The sequence below is a fragment of the Passer domesticus genome, chromosome Z (genome assembly GCF_036417665.1).
Source record: "Passer domesticus isolate bPasDom1 chromosome Z, bPasDom1.hap1, whole genome shotgun sequence".
Lineage (NCBI taxonomy): Eukaryota > Metazoa > Chordata > Aves > Passeriformes > Passeridae > Passer > Passer domesticus.
The window spans coordinates 60,757,232-60,774,838 of NC_087512.1; the positions used below are offsets into that span (position 1 = coordinate 60,757,232).

The window sequence follows — 17,607 nt, forward strand, 5'->3', positions numbered from 1 at the left end:
GAAATTTATAGGTTTTTTATCTTTCCTATGTATCTATTAAAATTCTATAAGCATTTATAAATATGTATGCATATATGCACATTTATCCAGCTAAATCAGAAAATAATTTGATTACTGAATAGTTACATGGCACCAATACAGTACATAGCATACAATTAGAACGTAGTCATTTCATTCATGAAAATCATAAATCTCCTCTTGAAAGATTGTTTTTAGTTTAGTAATTATGTGGCCACTAATTACTTTAACTGAACATTTGAATTTCAGCTCTAATATATTGGTTTTGTACTTTGCATTTATAATAACATTAATATCTAGATTTCACATCTCAGGTACTTATAAACTGGATCTTTTTTTCCTGCAGATATTGACTCATGAAAAGTGGAAAAACAATATTCCTATTAGATTTCTACTGCAGAAATGCAACTGAAGTCAGGGGAGTCAACTTCATAATTGCATCAAATAACTGCTCACTTGGAGAGCAGGCAATGTATTCTTCATTCTCCTAAGTTTAAAATTACCAGGCCTAGTCACAAGCTAGTTCTTTCTTTGCTTGACACTGCAGACATGCAGAAACATTTTCCGTGTTTACTTTCCACAATCTGATATATAAATGTAACACAGCATTTTTGTGGTATTATACAAAAGAAAATACAGTAGTATATTAACTTAAAATTCTCAGCTTCTGAAGATGTGCAAATTAACTCAAGTTTTAGTTTTTAGAGGTTATCCACAATATCATCTTCCTGTATTTGTATTTTTAAGAAGTACCTATTCTCTCAGCGACATTAGAAATTGTATTACGGGACCATTGTGTTAAGCATCAATTTACAAATTATCATTATGCTTTTTTATTCTACAAGTACATCACTCACTGGCATCTGGTTACAATCACTGGATTAGATCACGTAAATTAGAATTAAATGGAAATGCAAAGATTGCAAAGGTCGGCGTCAATGATTGTGTGACACTATTACTGCTTACCACATTTATTAACTGACTACTCATAGAAACAGGACACTGTCCCTTAAAGCACTGCATGAAGAAAGTTCAGTGGTATGACTGATTCCAACCTACAATCAGTGTATCCTTTGTCTATAGGGACAAATACTGACATGACAACAACTGCAACCTTCAAGAATACTAATTTTAAAAACTGGCAATCTTACTTTCAGCAGCAACCATGTAATTCAGTAAGTCATGTTATTCCAATCAATCTAATATTGCAAAGTTGATGAATAGTACATTTTTACAGAATGATACATGACTGCAACATTAAAACAGACTGGACTACAAACACACTGACATGTACACAACTCCGTGAAAAATCACTGTAAAGATCTTAATGTCAAATCTGAAGGAAAAAATTGGTATTTTCTCAGAAAGGCACAGCAGGATATTATTCTTGTCCTGTTTTGATATACCCTATTTGCCTCAGGGTTTGATATGTTTTAGAATAAAGTACGCTTAATTTTTATTCACAGATGAACACTGAAAGCTTCTCACAGCTCCTCTTAATTTAATCACCATAGTAAAATTAAATTATAAATATATTTAGTATCTGTTAATATTTTGAAAGATATAACAATAGACTTGTCCATATTTTTGGTTCATCAAGATAACATGAAATCTTTTAATACTATGAACATACCATTCTGATGAAAAAAACATGTTTTATTGTTTCAGAAATGAACTTAAATTACAAACCCATGGTATATCAATATTAAGGACTAATCTGTTTCATATAAGATCACTGCTCATCTCTTTTCCTTAAAATTGAGCAGTAGACATAAACATGCCAATAATCCAGTAAAATAAAGAGCAAATAATAGCATTTGAAAAATACTATATTCTTACCAGTCTATGCTCAATTTTCTTGCCTTCAGCAACTGGCTTTCAATCCAGTTTGGTCTTTGCTGCTCAATGCTTTGTATAATCTTCTGGGTCACTTGCTTAGGACCACTTTTCTGTTTTCCCACAATACTTTCTAAGCACACACGAACTAAACTGAGTTTTTCTTTGCTCCATCTGTCAAGTGTTGCACCTGTTAAAAATTCTGCAGTATTTCCATCCTCAAATATTCGACATATAATTACAATCAAGTTCCAGACAAGCAGACCAGCTTTCTTCAATTCAGCAAAGTTTCTTGACATTTTTCTCTCAGCCAGAAAAAAGAAGTATTTAACTGGGGGAGGCAAACATGCAATCACTGTAGGTAACTTGCTGATTACAATAGATACTGCTTGAGCTGCAAGCCTTGTGAAGCCTTAAAAATATAAAGAAAAGATTATGTGATTAACATTAACAGTTCAGCTCTAACTGCTTCTGAATGTTGTATGTTAATTTTTAACTTTCTTTTGTTCTGAAAATGGGTAAAAAGCTTAAGTACTCAACACTGTAGTTTCACTTGTATTATGCTATCTGCACATAAAACCCACAAAACTCAAATAATTACATTAATTAAAAGCAGAAAATTTAAAATTTAGACTGTGACTCTTAACAATTAGTCCTGCTGTGCACAGTCATTACAGGATTCATGAGAAGGACAGTACTCAGGTATTCTGAATGGTAAACAGTTGTCTTCAAAATTGTAGCATTTTTTCAACTTCACAGCTGAAGCATTGCGCTAAGTGTATCAGAATATTACACACATTTATAATCTCTAGTTTTGTATAAATTCCTTTCTATGTTCAAAATGACAAAACTTCAGTTTATCATCTTTCATATAAGCATTTACAATAAATAGCACTGCATTTTAAAGACCCTAGATAATAAAATTAGCTATAAAAGTAACTACAGAGAAATTGTGCTGCTCAAAACCCAAAACATATATAAAATGAAAAATATAGCAAAAGGTGTCAAGATTTAAAAAAGCAACAATCTCCAAACAAGAAAACCCTGTGTAATTGCACCTGCATTCTAAAATCATTAAATTGTTAAAAAAAGAAATCGCATCTGTTCTAGATATCACACATACAAATTTAAATTTTCTTGAACCTAGACTCTTACCTCTCAGTTTGCATATCAGTTCACATATAGCAATTAGCCTCAAATAGCCGTACAAAAGTTCTAGATTAAAATGAGAGTGCAGTGAAGGTGTATGAAAAAAAAAAATGGATTGATGCCCTGGCTTGGCCACAATCTACATACTCAAAACTGTGCCAAATATACTACAGTACTGAAAATAATCAGGTAGTATTTTGGTGGCAAAAATTTATCATGAAACATTTCCATAAATTAGCCTTCTGAACCACAACCTGAAATGACAGATGCTTTAGGCACTGTGGGCTATGAAAATACATACCAGAAATCACCTTTACATCTAATCGCCTTCAAAACACCTCCTGTTCTGTATGATTTCTTTCTTCCTTTACTAACTGTTTCAACAACCAAGCAGCAGCATATTCCACAACAGTTTCAGTGCTTGTTTTGTTCAAGCATAAATTGCTGTGTTGTAAAGTTGGGGTGAATGACAGTCCCGAATGAAAAGTTGATAACAAAAAGGAAAGCTGTTTACAGCCATTGAGGCCAAAGTATAGGCATTATTCTTCACTTTGTTTTGAATCCCATCTGACTACTGCCAGATGCTGGAAACATCTCCACTACTATTATCACCAATACTAAAATGCTGATTATTTTCAAAACCTTGTTTGTACATGTATGGGTGTAAGCCTCAGGAAAGAATAACTAAAGTTTAATGGAAAGTATTGAAAACACCCCAACCACCACAGGAGGTTTGGAAATTGTTTGTTCATTGCAAAGCTACAATATTCACAAAATTTAACTGCCCAGTTTTGCAGTAAAGGACTTAAAATTTCTTATGAGAAGCTTAAAGAATGTATTATACATATAATATTATATATTATATATACATATTATGTATAAATTTCACTTACATTTCCCAGATTCTTTTCTCTTCATTTCCCGAGGAGTGTAATTCCATTCCTTTGGAAGAGTTTTCAGTAAACCTTCAGGAACTATTTGCTTGTGCTGGTATGTTCCATAGTTTTCTGTTGCTTCCCATGAATGCATCAAAGAAATTATTTGTTTCACTATACCCTTCACTGAATTAATCAAAGTCAACTTCAAGCATCTGATAACTTCTGGCTCCGACTCACCGCAACTGGAAACTTCAGAAGGAAGAACTATTAACTATTCAGTAAGTGTTGTGTAAATCTGTTTCAGAAAATGTTTTCAGAATTCTTATGGAAAAAAAAGATATAATTATAATTATATAAAATATCATTATCATTTTTATCATTATATCATGTTAATGATATAAAATATATATAATTATGATGTAATGGTATTATATCATAATAAATTAGACCTATTTGTCTGTTACAAATTAAGAAAGAGTATAATGCAAAACATATGGTATCTTGGTACCATCTTAATACAGTGCTGACAAAAAAATCAATTTATTTCCTTCATTCTCATTTCTCCACTGATATATTTATAAAACTTCTATTTAAGATGATTGATGTCTTCCTTTTTATATGGGAAACATTTAAGTACATGTTAGGTATCAGTGAGGCAAACAGATACACCTTTTTTCCTACTTTCTTGTCTTGAAAGCATTAATGAAGTTGCATTTATTAGACATGCAAACTGCTATACCACACACAGTAAAGGAAAAGAAAGGTATTTTGGAAACAAAAATACATACAAATAATAGTTATCAACTGAAACACAGCATGTCATCAGAAATTGCATGTTCAAAACACATCATCCTAAATACAGTTATTGACATTACAAGAAGTATCAATCTTCTCCACATTCGTAATACCACAGCAAACTGCAGTTTCTTCATAGTCATAGAGCTGCAATTGTCAGACAGAGTATTTCAGAGATGTTTTGACATGTTATATCTTTAGATACTTTGCTCATACTTTTGCTTCCCTCTACTTTTTGCTGATCTAATCATGGTCTTTCTGGGATCTTCCATGCACCACTTCTCTGTTTTTCTTCCTCTTATGTTAAATTTCTGCTTCTTGCTATCCTATTTTTCTCTGAGAAGTATCTGAGCACTTTTATCATTGTTTTCTATTTTGTGATGCTCATAATTCTATTTCCCCTCCTCCACTCTCCCATTTTTTTCCTCTTCTTTTGAGCCCTTCTGCTTTTAATCAATAATTTGCAAAATCACCCTTCTAACGTCACCTCTCTTTTCTGGATGAATACTGTTTTTCCTTGAGGATGGAATTAGTTGCTCTAATTGTGAGGCCAGCTCTCCCCCTCAACAGAAAATTAAGGGGCTAAATGCCTGTTGACAATAGAGACTAAATACTCATCAGATTATTTCTCCCTCAATAGGAGAAGAAGCCCTTCCTTCTCTCTTTCCACTCTTCTTTGATGTTTCCTTACTTTTAAATCGTGGCAAAGGCCTGGAGCTGTTTAATGCATAGAGATGAAGAACCTCTACTGGTAGAGACCTACAAAAACATTCTGCAGCCAGTCTGCTGTAAGACAAATACTTAATCAGACTCCTGATCTACAACACTGCTCTGGAACCTCTCCATTCTTCAAAATTTTAACCACTCCTACCATGGCCTCACTGCAAACTCCAAAAACCCTTCAATAACACCATAATTTTGAAGTAAGCTAACATACTTTCACCTGATTTATTATGTCTGAAAATGAACAACATTTAACATCAGATTTGAAATGCTTATTAATAAATTAATAAATGAATAAAAACCTGTCATATTGTATAAGCAGTTCCACAGCAGCTCTTTTTCCATGTAGGACTCAAAAGCAATGCCAAGAGATTTGGGTGATAAACTGCAGTAAGACAATACTGCGAAGATTGTTTCAATCAGAGAAGGTTCCTTGTTATTTTCCTGTTCCAAGAGAGAACTTTGTTCTTCACAATTTAATGCTTGATTACCTTCAAAATAAAACAAAAACATGGTTCCAATAATTTCCAAGTAATTTAAGATCTCAGTAATACATAATATTCAAAATTAACTGCAAATTCCATCTGACTAATATTTCAAACAATAACACTTACTGTCTTCCCGAATTATGTGTAGCCAATAATAAAAGAGACTTAAGCATGTTTTCAAACTATGGAATATGCTTATTTAATTCAAAATTAAGTTGAAATTGATTCTAATTGGAATTCTATTACTTACTGAAGATTAATCATTAGATTAAGATCTAAACTGCAGAATCACAGTCAAAAACCTATTACTGCTTAACTCTTCCTTATATAATAGTCATATGAAACAATAAAATCCTATGTAGATATAAAAACTAAGAAAAGTAGCAGCTCCATATTCCCCAAAGTGTGCTGGCTTTGTTTTTCAGTGTTAGCTGAAACTCAGAATAAAACAGTTCTACAAAACAAAATCTCAGCTCTGCTAAAATACAGAATTTAAAGACAAGTAGTGATTATCATAGGGTTAAGTCATAACTTCTTTACAAATATTTACAAATATTTCTGACAATCAGTAAAATACAATCTCCCACATATAACACATAAGGATGTGTTTAAAACTTCAGGAATTAATGCAATTCAATGACTTTGATTTGTGCTAATGTTGAAGACCTGAGCTTCCCAACTGTTTGTGAAATATGCTTCCAGCCGTAAGAGAACCAGAGCCATAACCTGTTAAATACTCTTAATTTAAATTTTTAGTTTGTAAAAACAGTGATTTCTATAAAAAGTATTTAGATAAAATTATACTATAAAATGTCATTGCTTTCTACCAGTTTGGTTGTCTTTACCTTTAGCAACCTATGGAGGAGAAAGATGGGGAGTCTTCAAAATGTACCATAATGGAAAATCATTGCTTTCAACATATCTTTGAATTACTTCAGAACTAAAAAAAAAATCTCATTTTACTCTCTTCTGAATTCCTACAACCTAATTCATGCATTACTTTAAATCATTTCATCTAGGTAGCATGCAATCTTAGCAGAACCAGAGGATGTAGAAAGCTGAAAAACATGATCACTGATTTAATAACCAACAATATGTGGGTTTTCTTCCCCAAGGCAGCAGACAGATTTGCAATAAGACAGGTTTTTAATCAGCTTTCTTTTTCCTATGAGCTGAGTGAGCTGCTTTCAATTCCAGATACTTCTAAGTGAAGAACCAAATGGATTCTACTTACTCACTCAACCAGGGATACATATTACATAGAACTAACCATCAAAGCAGAAAAAGCAGTTCAATGGTGAAATGAAAAATCTGAAGTGAACTTTGTTTCTATTACTGTAAGTATTTATTTTTGAAATTAATTTAACCAAATTCTAGGGGGACTTTTGCTAAGATTTCAAGTACTATGTAAACTGCCTTTGAAGTACATGATGGGGAACTGGTTTGTTTAAAGATGCACATGACTTGAAATTAAGCCTAAACTTGGTTTATGACCATGCTGCATGGAAAGTTTAAGTCACAACCTACTAATAACTTTTCAAATCAATTAGTGCTACCAAATGATTTAGATAAAGAGAAAGGAACATAAAAGAATTTTGTAGAAAGGGCTATAATACATCTTGTTATAACTACTGTATAATGCAACTCTTGTGCTTTTAAGCAAAGATCAGCGCAAATCCCCTACTAAATCATTCTGTGACTAAATATAACAAGGCATGTAATTATTCATCAGTTTTTTTTTGCTTTACCCTAAAGTAAATGTTATCCTTGTTGTAAGAACAACCTGAAAGCTCAGGCTAAAATCAGTTTCTGATTGATAAATGGGCATAGATAGTTTGAACTCCAATGCAGCCTTCTTGTTAATTATTACATAGAAGAGAATTTATATGATAGGTATTGTACTGATTGTCCTGTGATGCTTCCCTCTATACACTTCTATTTTTTTCACTGACTGCATTTGTATAGCAAAAGCTAATTTGTGAAGGGAACCTAAAGCTCTCTTAGGTAGCTCAAAGGAGATGCTTCCATATTATTTTAGCAAGACTTAGCATTCAAAAATGTGACTATATATTCATCTAGATACCTGATAAAATAAAAAAATCAGCTGTTTGTTATTTCCATATACCATGATATTTTATATGCACTAGAGATACCAAAACATATTAGAATACTATTCTTTTTAATAAATATCTCTATAAGAAAATGATGTATCTATTGAATAACAGCTATTCCCTAACCACTCACAATGAATCATTCTTCCTATGACAAAATAATGCACTAAATCTCTTGGGATACTACCACGTATTTTAAAAGCATGACTTCAGAAAGGCAAAACTTACAAATGCAATTTACCCATATTTCTTTCTTACTGGTAGAAATACCACCCAGTAATTAGCCAACATTATCACTCATCCAGCACTTATCTGACTAGTCTAGCCATAAAATGAATCTTGCTGAATTCAGAAAATCCTGACTCTAGACCTCACACTCCCCAGTCAATCCATACACTACTGCCAAGATACAAATAGTTATGCTGTCTTTTTAACCAAAAGAGGTAGTCAAAACTCAAATTCATACATGCTGTTTCATTTAGGAAGAGGAATTGAAGATGGACCAAATTATTTCTGATACTGGTCTTTAATTTGCAAGGAGAATGAAACTTTTGCTTTCTTTATTGAATTTAAAGATGTCTTTAAACCACTGTAATGATAAGGATATAAAGAATGCAAAAAGGATATGCTTTATTTGTTTATAGAATCAAATACTTCAGCAGGCAGTCTGCGGTACACTACATCCTCAGTGGTGCTTCTGTCACTAACTTTTCTATCCCTTTACTGTATGTGACCTGGTAGAGCATTTTACTTTTCTTTCAGAGTTGCTCCTCTCCAATGACAGCTAAAATCTATTGTAACTTTGAACATGGCTTCATTTTGGCAGAAAGTGTATTATTTTAGTTTTAAATTCCAAGGAGAAATTTTACACTATAGATTCATGGAAGAGTCACAGAATACTCTGAGTTGGAAGGACGCACAAAGGTCATTAAGTCCAGCTCTTAAGTAAATGGCCCATATGGAGATCAAACCACAACCTTGTTGCTAACAGCACCATGTTCTAACCGACTAAACTAATCTCAGGGTCATATTACTCCTATCCTGTATAAAACCCAGATCTTAAACCTACCCATCTCAGTTTAACACATTCCAAATAATAATAAGCCCTGTATTAGCTGCTACCGTGAGTCAAATAAATCCTAAATTTATGACAACTATAAAGCTCAACATGGCAAAAAAGCTTTAACAACACTTATATCATCTGTCCATAAATTGTTAATGTATCAGCAAACTATTTCTGTAGGGAAATATATGTCATCAATGCCACAGCATTTTAATTTCATTCAACTCCATTTGGAGTTTTTTCTCCCTAAACAATTTACTTTCAACTACCTGAGAAGAAGCTTCCATTAATGAATTTCTGACATAGCGACTTCTGTAGAATCTATCTTATCTATGGCCAATAGAACAAACCCATTATTGTCAGAATACCTCCAGTACTGATTGTATGGGATAGTATGCAGAAAGTATGACATTCTGACAGCTAAAATTTGATAAGGCAATACTAAATGTAGTCCTAAGGCTACATTAGCTCCCTTGTGTTCCTCCATGTATTGGGGTAGATACTAAACAGCTTACCTTCTTAAAACTTATTCAGTCTAGAGCACTACTGTAGCAAGACGTTCCTATCAGAAATTACTAAGTCTTTGAAAAGCTAACATATGACCACATACCACAGACACCAAGTCTATCACATATATATCAGACATTATCTTCACACTCTGTCAAGAAAAGGTAAGATATTCACAGCAGGGGTCCACTACAGTCCAAATAGCAAATCCATCTAGGTTTTCAGAAACTCCATGTTTTCTCTAGCTTATCACTGGAAAATCACCAAATGGAATGGGATATCTGTATTGAGGTCCCTTTTTTACTTATCTTCCAGCTACAAGTATATCACTTCAATACATCCTTCGCTGGTTATGCAGGTACAGAATCCAATAAGCTTAGTGGTCAGATGGACCTTTTGAGGAGGTGCCTCTTTTAAAGTAATCATCTAACCATTAGGCTACCAGGACACAGACTGCTATCATGAAAAGGCTAAGAAAACTTTCAGAGACACCCACAAGCCTTATATTGGATTATCCACAAATACCAGGAGGAGAGATCTAGTTCTGCACAAAGATATAAATTACTCTATGAGATTTACTTCTGTTCAACTCATAACAGCAGGGTTGCAGATCAACATCCAAGTTTTGTGACCAAAACCTGCAAGACCACATTTCCCAAAATGGTTGAGCCATGGGACTAGAACAGTTGCCAGTTTTTTCACTTACGTAATAGACCATGACAGGATTATTAAATCCAAGGAGTCATTAGAAGAAAGAACAATGAAGTACAAGAAAGTATAATGAAATTTTAAGAAGAAAGAATGACCCTCAAGAACTTGAAATAAAAGTGTCAAATTGTTAAAGATTTAAACAATGCCAGAGTTTGGATGGAGTTGGTAATTCATGTAAAGCACGTACATTTTCTCCTGTTATAACTCATTACTGCCACTAGTAGTTCAGTCAATAAGGTCAATTGGTGAAGTTACCAATTTTCACTGTACTTTTAGGGTACACAAAAAACCAGTGCTATTTACTTTTATGTGTCTAAAGTGTAATTTATTAAGTTTGAATAAAAATTAATTAGAACTTAAAATTTACTTTAAAATGATATATTGTACATCGTGACAGTTAGAGAACTATTTCAAAGAAGGCAAAAATTGCAACTGGGAAAAAAAAAAAAATCTTTCAGTTCTGTAAAACATTTCCAAGTTCTCTTTCCAGAAAAAGAGGAATAAAAGAACAGTCTTGGAAAACTCTTCATATCTATTAGTGTCTGGAAAGTTGTCTAATGGTACCATACAATTCTATTTTCTTGGTGGATATCTATTCTCCCCCAACCTTCTTACATGTGCAAGGTAACTGATCTCTTTTTGAAGCAGATCACATTTGTTTGGGTCCAATTTCAGATGTGCAGCCTTTGACTTATTTCAGAATATTTGTAAATGTTACTACCAATTCTTATTTCAGAATTTTAGTGAGGGCCAGAATATCATCTGGGTTGAGATGTACAGACTAAACAATACTATCTTCTAGTATTTTTCAAATGTGTATTGTAAAAGCCAAAGACATTAGGTGAAAATGCCAACAGCCTGGACCTGCTGTGAATGCAGTTTATCTCCACAAGCCAATATTCACTTTAAGATTGTGTAGAAAGACAAATTAAATTTCTGTAACAACTAGAGTCTCAAGTTTTTATGGTAATGAATAAGATTATTTTGAAGATTAAGAAGCAATATATTGCATTTGCTCTTGTTCATCATCAACTTGATACTACTATCTCTTCCTAAACAAGTGTATGAGACCCAAAGACCAAGTGAAGGTCTAGAATGTGCCTTGTTAACAATTTCTCAGTTACAATTTCTTAGTGACCACTGTCTTATCTGTTATTCATAAGTGGCCAGGTCTACTGTGTGATGGGGTCCCCTCTAACACATATCAATCCTGTGTTGGGCCAGTGCAATTCAATAAAGCTATAGCTGTTTGCTTTATTGTCCAAAGAAAAACTTCTGATTCCTGGAAATAATGATTATCGAAATAGAAGTCACCAGACTGTTCCACTGGAATTATACCTATTTAGAGCAAACCTAGCAGAAAAGCTCAGAATTCACTTACATCCTTCAGATTTTCATGTCAGCATCTGTTGGATTCAGCTGCTTATTTTATACAGACACCACTTCCTTTTTTCCTCTATTATTTTTTTGCGTATCAAAATAACCCATTTGTATTTCACATCCATGAATGATAAGGCAATACTGGTTTAAAAAAATCTGCCAAGTAAATTGCAAAATAGTTTATTTTGTCATAAAATTAACATGGTACCAGCTACCTTCACTATTTCTCTCTAATGTCTCTGCAAAGCCACAGCAGAGACCTTAGACCCTTTACTCACTCAAGAACATGTCTTGAACAAAAAGTTGCTGGATGTTGGACCTATAGAAAAAAACTAAGATTATATGGCAGTGTCACACCTAAGGTTATTTAGACTTACAGCTTGTTACAGAGGTGAAATACGCAAATCAAATATTTCAAACATTTTTTCAAAACTGCCTGTATGCAGTAGCTATGTGCACTGAGGACAAATAAATGGTTCCATTCTGGGTAACCTGATTTATTACCTTTAGTATTTTTGATGCAATAACTTAATATTTCTATATTTTAATTTTCATGTACATTTCATATATCATAATACACAAAAATGACAAAAGTGCACTTTTTTCATTTTCCTGTTCAGATAGTATATAATTATATACATGGAGTTTTAATACCTTCTACAAATATGTTATCCTTCTTATAATATTTAGCAACATAAATCATGCACACATAGCTTCTCTACAAATACTCTTTCTACTGAAAAAATTTTGGCATTCCCAAGAGTATTCCCTAGTATGGTGGGGAATATACATTCCTTCTGAACCTCCCCGTGGTACAACCATGGGAACAATGGGACTACAATGAAATTGAATGTGTTTGAATGATGTCTACTTTGAGCATCCCAAAGTGTTAAATCAATATAGGAAAATTCATCAATACCTAAGATTTTTTGCCTTCTGTCCTGTTTTTAAAAGGAAAAGGAAAGACTGAAAGTAAAAAATGAAACCACTAGGGCAAATTGCTCAAAAACTATGGTATACTTAGCTGTATAGGAGAAGGAATAAATAATACATATTTTTTGTCATTAGACAATTAACCCCATTGAAATTAATTTAGATTATATGGATCATCACATATATTGACTTTATCTAAACTGGAAGTTTATTCATTCCAATATTGAATTTACATGAATAAAACCTGTGTAAACAACACATTTTGTAATTCAAAGTCACATGGATTTCCCTAAAGCTTATGAGGTTGGTCAGTCAATGGACTAATACATTCTGTCACTTATTACCTGTAATAATTTAAACAGATAGTAAAACTCAATACTGGTTAACACTAGGTTAAGACTATGACCCTGATCAAACATTTGTCAGCCTTTGTAAAAGACGACATGTGCCTGAGTAGGCAACTGTATGCACTGCAGCTCTCAATAGATGCGTGACAGCAATGGAAGATGTTGTACTCCTGGCAAATATTAGACCATTTCAAAACGACAGAACTAAATAATGTTATGTACAGATAGATAGAGAAATAAATAAATAAAAATATAAATATAAATATAAATATAAATATAAATATAAATATAAATATAAATATAAATATAAATGTAAATATAAGTATATAAAATATTATGTGGACCAGTTTTTTGATAAATAGGAATAATTTGTTGGCCAAAAAAAATAAAGAAACTAAGACTCTCATATTGCTGCAAAATTAAGTCAAACAGGTGATTGTATCATTAGCATTCAACAATATGATCTACAAACTACTAATGGAAAGATGTGATAAAGTTTGTTACTTCAAACCCAATACCATCAGAATGCAAATAAAAATGTGTAGAAATATTCTTTTATTTATCCTACTTTCAAAACAGCATGAATGAATGAAGCAGAAGCATATATATGTAATTCTAGAATGCCTACAGTGACAAGATATAATAATAGCAACAAAACATCTAAGAAGCTTTCCACTGTTCAAATGTAATTTTGAAAGTGTTCTTTTAGACTACTGATCCATACTTTTAAAAACCTGTGTATAGTAGTTGTGGTATCAAAACTCTGTAAAGTTCAAATTCATCTTGACTCTTTTGCATTTATGATAGCAGCCTATTTTATCAAATTGCAGTTTGCTTTGAAATTATTAATACAGTGGTCAAGTGTATTATGTAAATTCTCTCTTAAAAAGTGATGATTTTTTAATCTTTTTACCCATTCAAGAAGTATCCTACTGGTAAGTAAATGGGTACTTAACCCTCAAAACGGTTGTCAGCCTTCCTCCAGCATTTAAGTTAAAATAAATTTGTGTTTCTCACTGATAATCTCATATGGATTGACAATATCAATACTTACTTGAGCTTCTCAGCAAAATTTTCACTAAGAGACAATCATGGTGTAGCAATGTTTCCAAAAGCAAGTTCAAATTACAGTATGGCTGGGATAAGAGCAGCTTCAGCAGACCTTGGGCTGCCATTTCTCTGGTTGATGGAGTCCTTTCAAAATATAAGATAAAGACAGAAATAATAATAAAGTTGATTTATCTATAAAATTAATATCCTTAAATTGCAGATGTAACACTAAATCCCTGAAGTGTCAACTCCTCCCAGATTACTCTGAAAATGCTTTCATGCTTCTTTAAGGCAGCTCAGAGGAAGAATTGCACTTAATTTCAACTAGTTAAAAGCAAATTGACATTTGTTAGTCTGCCACAGCTAAATCTGATACAAAGCAACTGTGTTTATCTCTTTCATGGAACAGTATTTCTTCTGTTCTACCAGGCAAAAAGGAGGATTTTTTTCCTGCAGTTGAATAAATGTAAGGGTATAATTTTTTAGTTTATTATTGCAGTAATTGTTGAGTAAGAGATCTGAAGTGTCTCTCCTTGATGAAGTGTATAAAGCTCTTAAGTAAAAGAAAGTGAAAATGCTCAAAGGGGTCACAAAATTCTACTTTAGGTTGAGCAATTCTTATGTGTCCTGAAAAATCCACAAGAAACATTAGACTGGTTGAGTTACTGCTTCACTAGCAGGGAGAAGTGAGAAAACATAGTACAAATTCATTAGCTTTAAAAAGATTGCAGTTTATTTTCTGTTTGTGATTTCCATGTTCTACAAAAAATTGAGGTTTCCAAATACTATTCCAGGACTCACTCTGAACACAGCCACTGACCCAACACCAATCACTGAACTCACATTACAGTTAAACGAAAAACAAACAAACAAATCTGTTCTGCCAAATGTTTATCACCTATTGTAGTTAGTATTTTTTTTCTTGAAACATTTTTAAAAACAAGTTTTCAAAATTGGATTGTGGATAATTTTTTTTCCTTTAATGTGTAAGTTTTTATTAATTTGAGGGTTCTTTTAAAATTAAATTTCAAGTGACCTTTAGCCACTGTACTTTTTTGGCTACACGTTTATACAATACTTGATAACATTGAAACTTTATACACCTGATAAACTTTTATGCACATGAATTTCACATGCATGATTTTAAGGACTTCATATGCATTGGCTGGGCAGGCATAAATATTACCTGCCAGTATGCAAAAAACACTTTCAGCATCAGTGAAAACCTTCTTCACCGGGAGGGGTATTCAATCTGACATTTTCTCATCAGACTAGAAAAGTATTTATATGCCTCTGCTCAAACAATTTACATGCCATCTACACATAACTTTTGGGACAGAACTAAAATGGGCCTATGTAGTAGTTATAACAGAGGAGTACCTCTCCATTAAGTTGCATGCTTTTACAACCTCTGACTCAGCCAAGCGTGCCACCTCCCAACTATGCTTGAATACATACATTAAAAAAACCAGATAACTGCACAAGTATTTCATTGTTGAATCAAAGCTGCTATTTATACAATATACTCAATACAACCTATAAGTCCTGGAAAAGAAAATGTCAGCTGATACACTCCTCAGCTTTAGTTCCTCACATGTCTATGATTCCATTACCAGAAAAAGCAGTATGCCACCTATCTTGAAGGGCAGCCTTGAAGTCACCGAAGAAAACCATAGCGCCATCTTCCAGCAGGGCCCTTACATCCTACTATTATGGCAAAACTCCACTGTAATAGTAATTTTAGCACAGGAACCTCAGCCTTTGCTCTTTTAACACTAAAGCAAATACCTTTAACTTCATAAGCAATGTCTGTGCCAGGAAACCTTATGTACAGCTTTTGTGATTTCCATCTGGTGCTTTATATATTTTGCCGACAGTGTAGGACTGACTCTACAATTATATTTGAATATTAGCACATAATGGATTCAAGCAATATTTATCAAATATATATACACATATACATTTAAATCTTGACAGAACTTACACCCAAAGTAAATTTTCCATATTTAAAATATATATTGCATTCAGACATTAGTATTTTGCATTCTTAAAATAATTATCCTAATTTCTGTATGTTCAAGATTAGTCCTATATATATAATTTAACACATATATAATTTATATATAATCTATTCATAATTAGTAATTAAAATTAAAATGGTTTCTATATTCACACTAGAATTAATGTTATGGCTGAGAGTAAACTCAACTCTTCACTAATATAGTTAAATTATTCAGGCCAGTTTAATTTTTTTTCATGTCATGCTATCCTACCTAATAAGGTCAGTCATTGCCTTCAAACTAAAAGAAAAGTTGGGTCAATTAGATTTATGAGGAATGATACTTTAAATTCCTATAGAAAAAAAATTATATTTTTAGAGTATCTGAATTCAAAAAAACCCGTCTGTCATTGACCAGATGGGAAGTTATCATGTTGTAATATACACCAGTTCTTGGCTCTTTAAGCTTCTTGCAAATTGAAATGTACAATGGTGTGACTCACTTAGAGGAAAAATAAAATATAGCAGACATTCCCTACAGCCATGAAGCTAGCATCAATAAATGCACTGAGAAGTTTTGTAACGTGCATATGGAGAGGCATATGTTCTCTCATCCTCACAGCTCAGTACTAGTGAAAATAAGACCAGCCTCATAAAAAGAGACAAAAGGTGAAGTACATATAAATATCACACATTTAAATGACCTGTTTTGTACAGTAGAGGGGAAAAAACTCCAACTTTGATTTGCAAATGCTATGATTATAAACCCCAAATGAGGCAAAGAATGAATCACAATTAGCACTGAAGTAATCACCATTAGTAACTAAATAAATATATCTAAATAAATAATTAAGTTAATTATTATCATTAAATGAACTGTAATACAAATTATCAGTAATTCTTTAGTTTGATAACCAGCTACATTATTTTGGTTTCTATTCAAAATAGAATAGAAACACTCACATGTTAAACCTCATGTATTAAGTTCAAGATGTTATAAGGCAGGTAGATATGCTAATTCATGGTAACAACCTTGTCACTTATGTTGGAGTCAAATAGAGAAAATTAAACAGACTGTAGCTATTTACAGCAATGAAAAATAATGTAGAAAATCAGGTTACATAGTAAATAAATTACTTTCAGGAACTAGCAAAACTTTTTTTTGAAATAGCAAGCTTGGGAAGACGAAATACTTAATAGCTAAATATATGACAAGTTAGAGTCATCAGTTAAAAATTAGGTGGCCACAGTTGAGAGGTATACAATGACCTGTGCTTCCAATTTTGTTACAGACAGTGAACATATATTTTAATTAGATATAAGTCGTAAAATTGGAAAACAACCCATGAATAATTAGGATGCTCTGAAATACAATTTTCTGCAATAATTAAATATGATGTTTCTTTATAATGTTCTAAAGGCAGTATTTGAAGGGAAAAAATGTTTCATTCACATAGACTATAAAACCAATGAAAAAACTAGAACACCTCAGAATTACTCATTAGATACAGAATCCTTCACTTCATTTTTTTTTCCAGAGCAGCTGAAAGGTGTGTTGTTAAAAAGTAACATTAAGTATTTTACCAATATATTTCACTCATTATCACCAGGACAGTATG

At 32.6% G+C, this 17,607-nt stretch overlaps 1 protein-coding gene across 14 annotated transcripts in view; it reads right to left on the minus strand.

The window, feature by feature from the left end:
* The window catches only part of KIAA0825 (KIAA0825 ortholog), a 265,760-nt gene that overhangs the window by 150,253 nt on the left and 97,900 nt on the right, over positions 1 to 17,607 (minus strand). For all 14 annotated transcript variants that reach the window (XM_064405518.1, XM_064405527.1, XM_064405521.1 and 11 more), the window contains 4 exons: positions 13,994 to 14,133; positions 5,702 to 5,890; positions 3,897 to 4,130; positions 1,858 to 2,266 (listed from right to left, as the gene is read on the minus strand). In XM_064405518.1, coding sequence (XP_064261588.1) covers positions 1,858 to 2,266; positions 3,897 to 4,130; positions 5,702 to 5,890; positions 13,994 to 14,133 — 972 coding nt within the window. The remainder of the gene's footprint in view (positions 1 to 1,857; positions 2,267 to 3,896; positions 4,131 to 5,701; positions 5,891 to 13,993; positions 14,134 to 17,607) is intronic.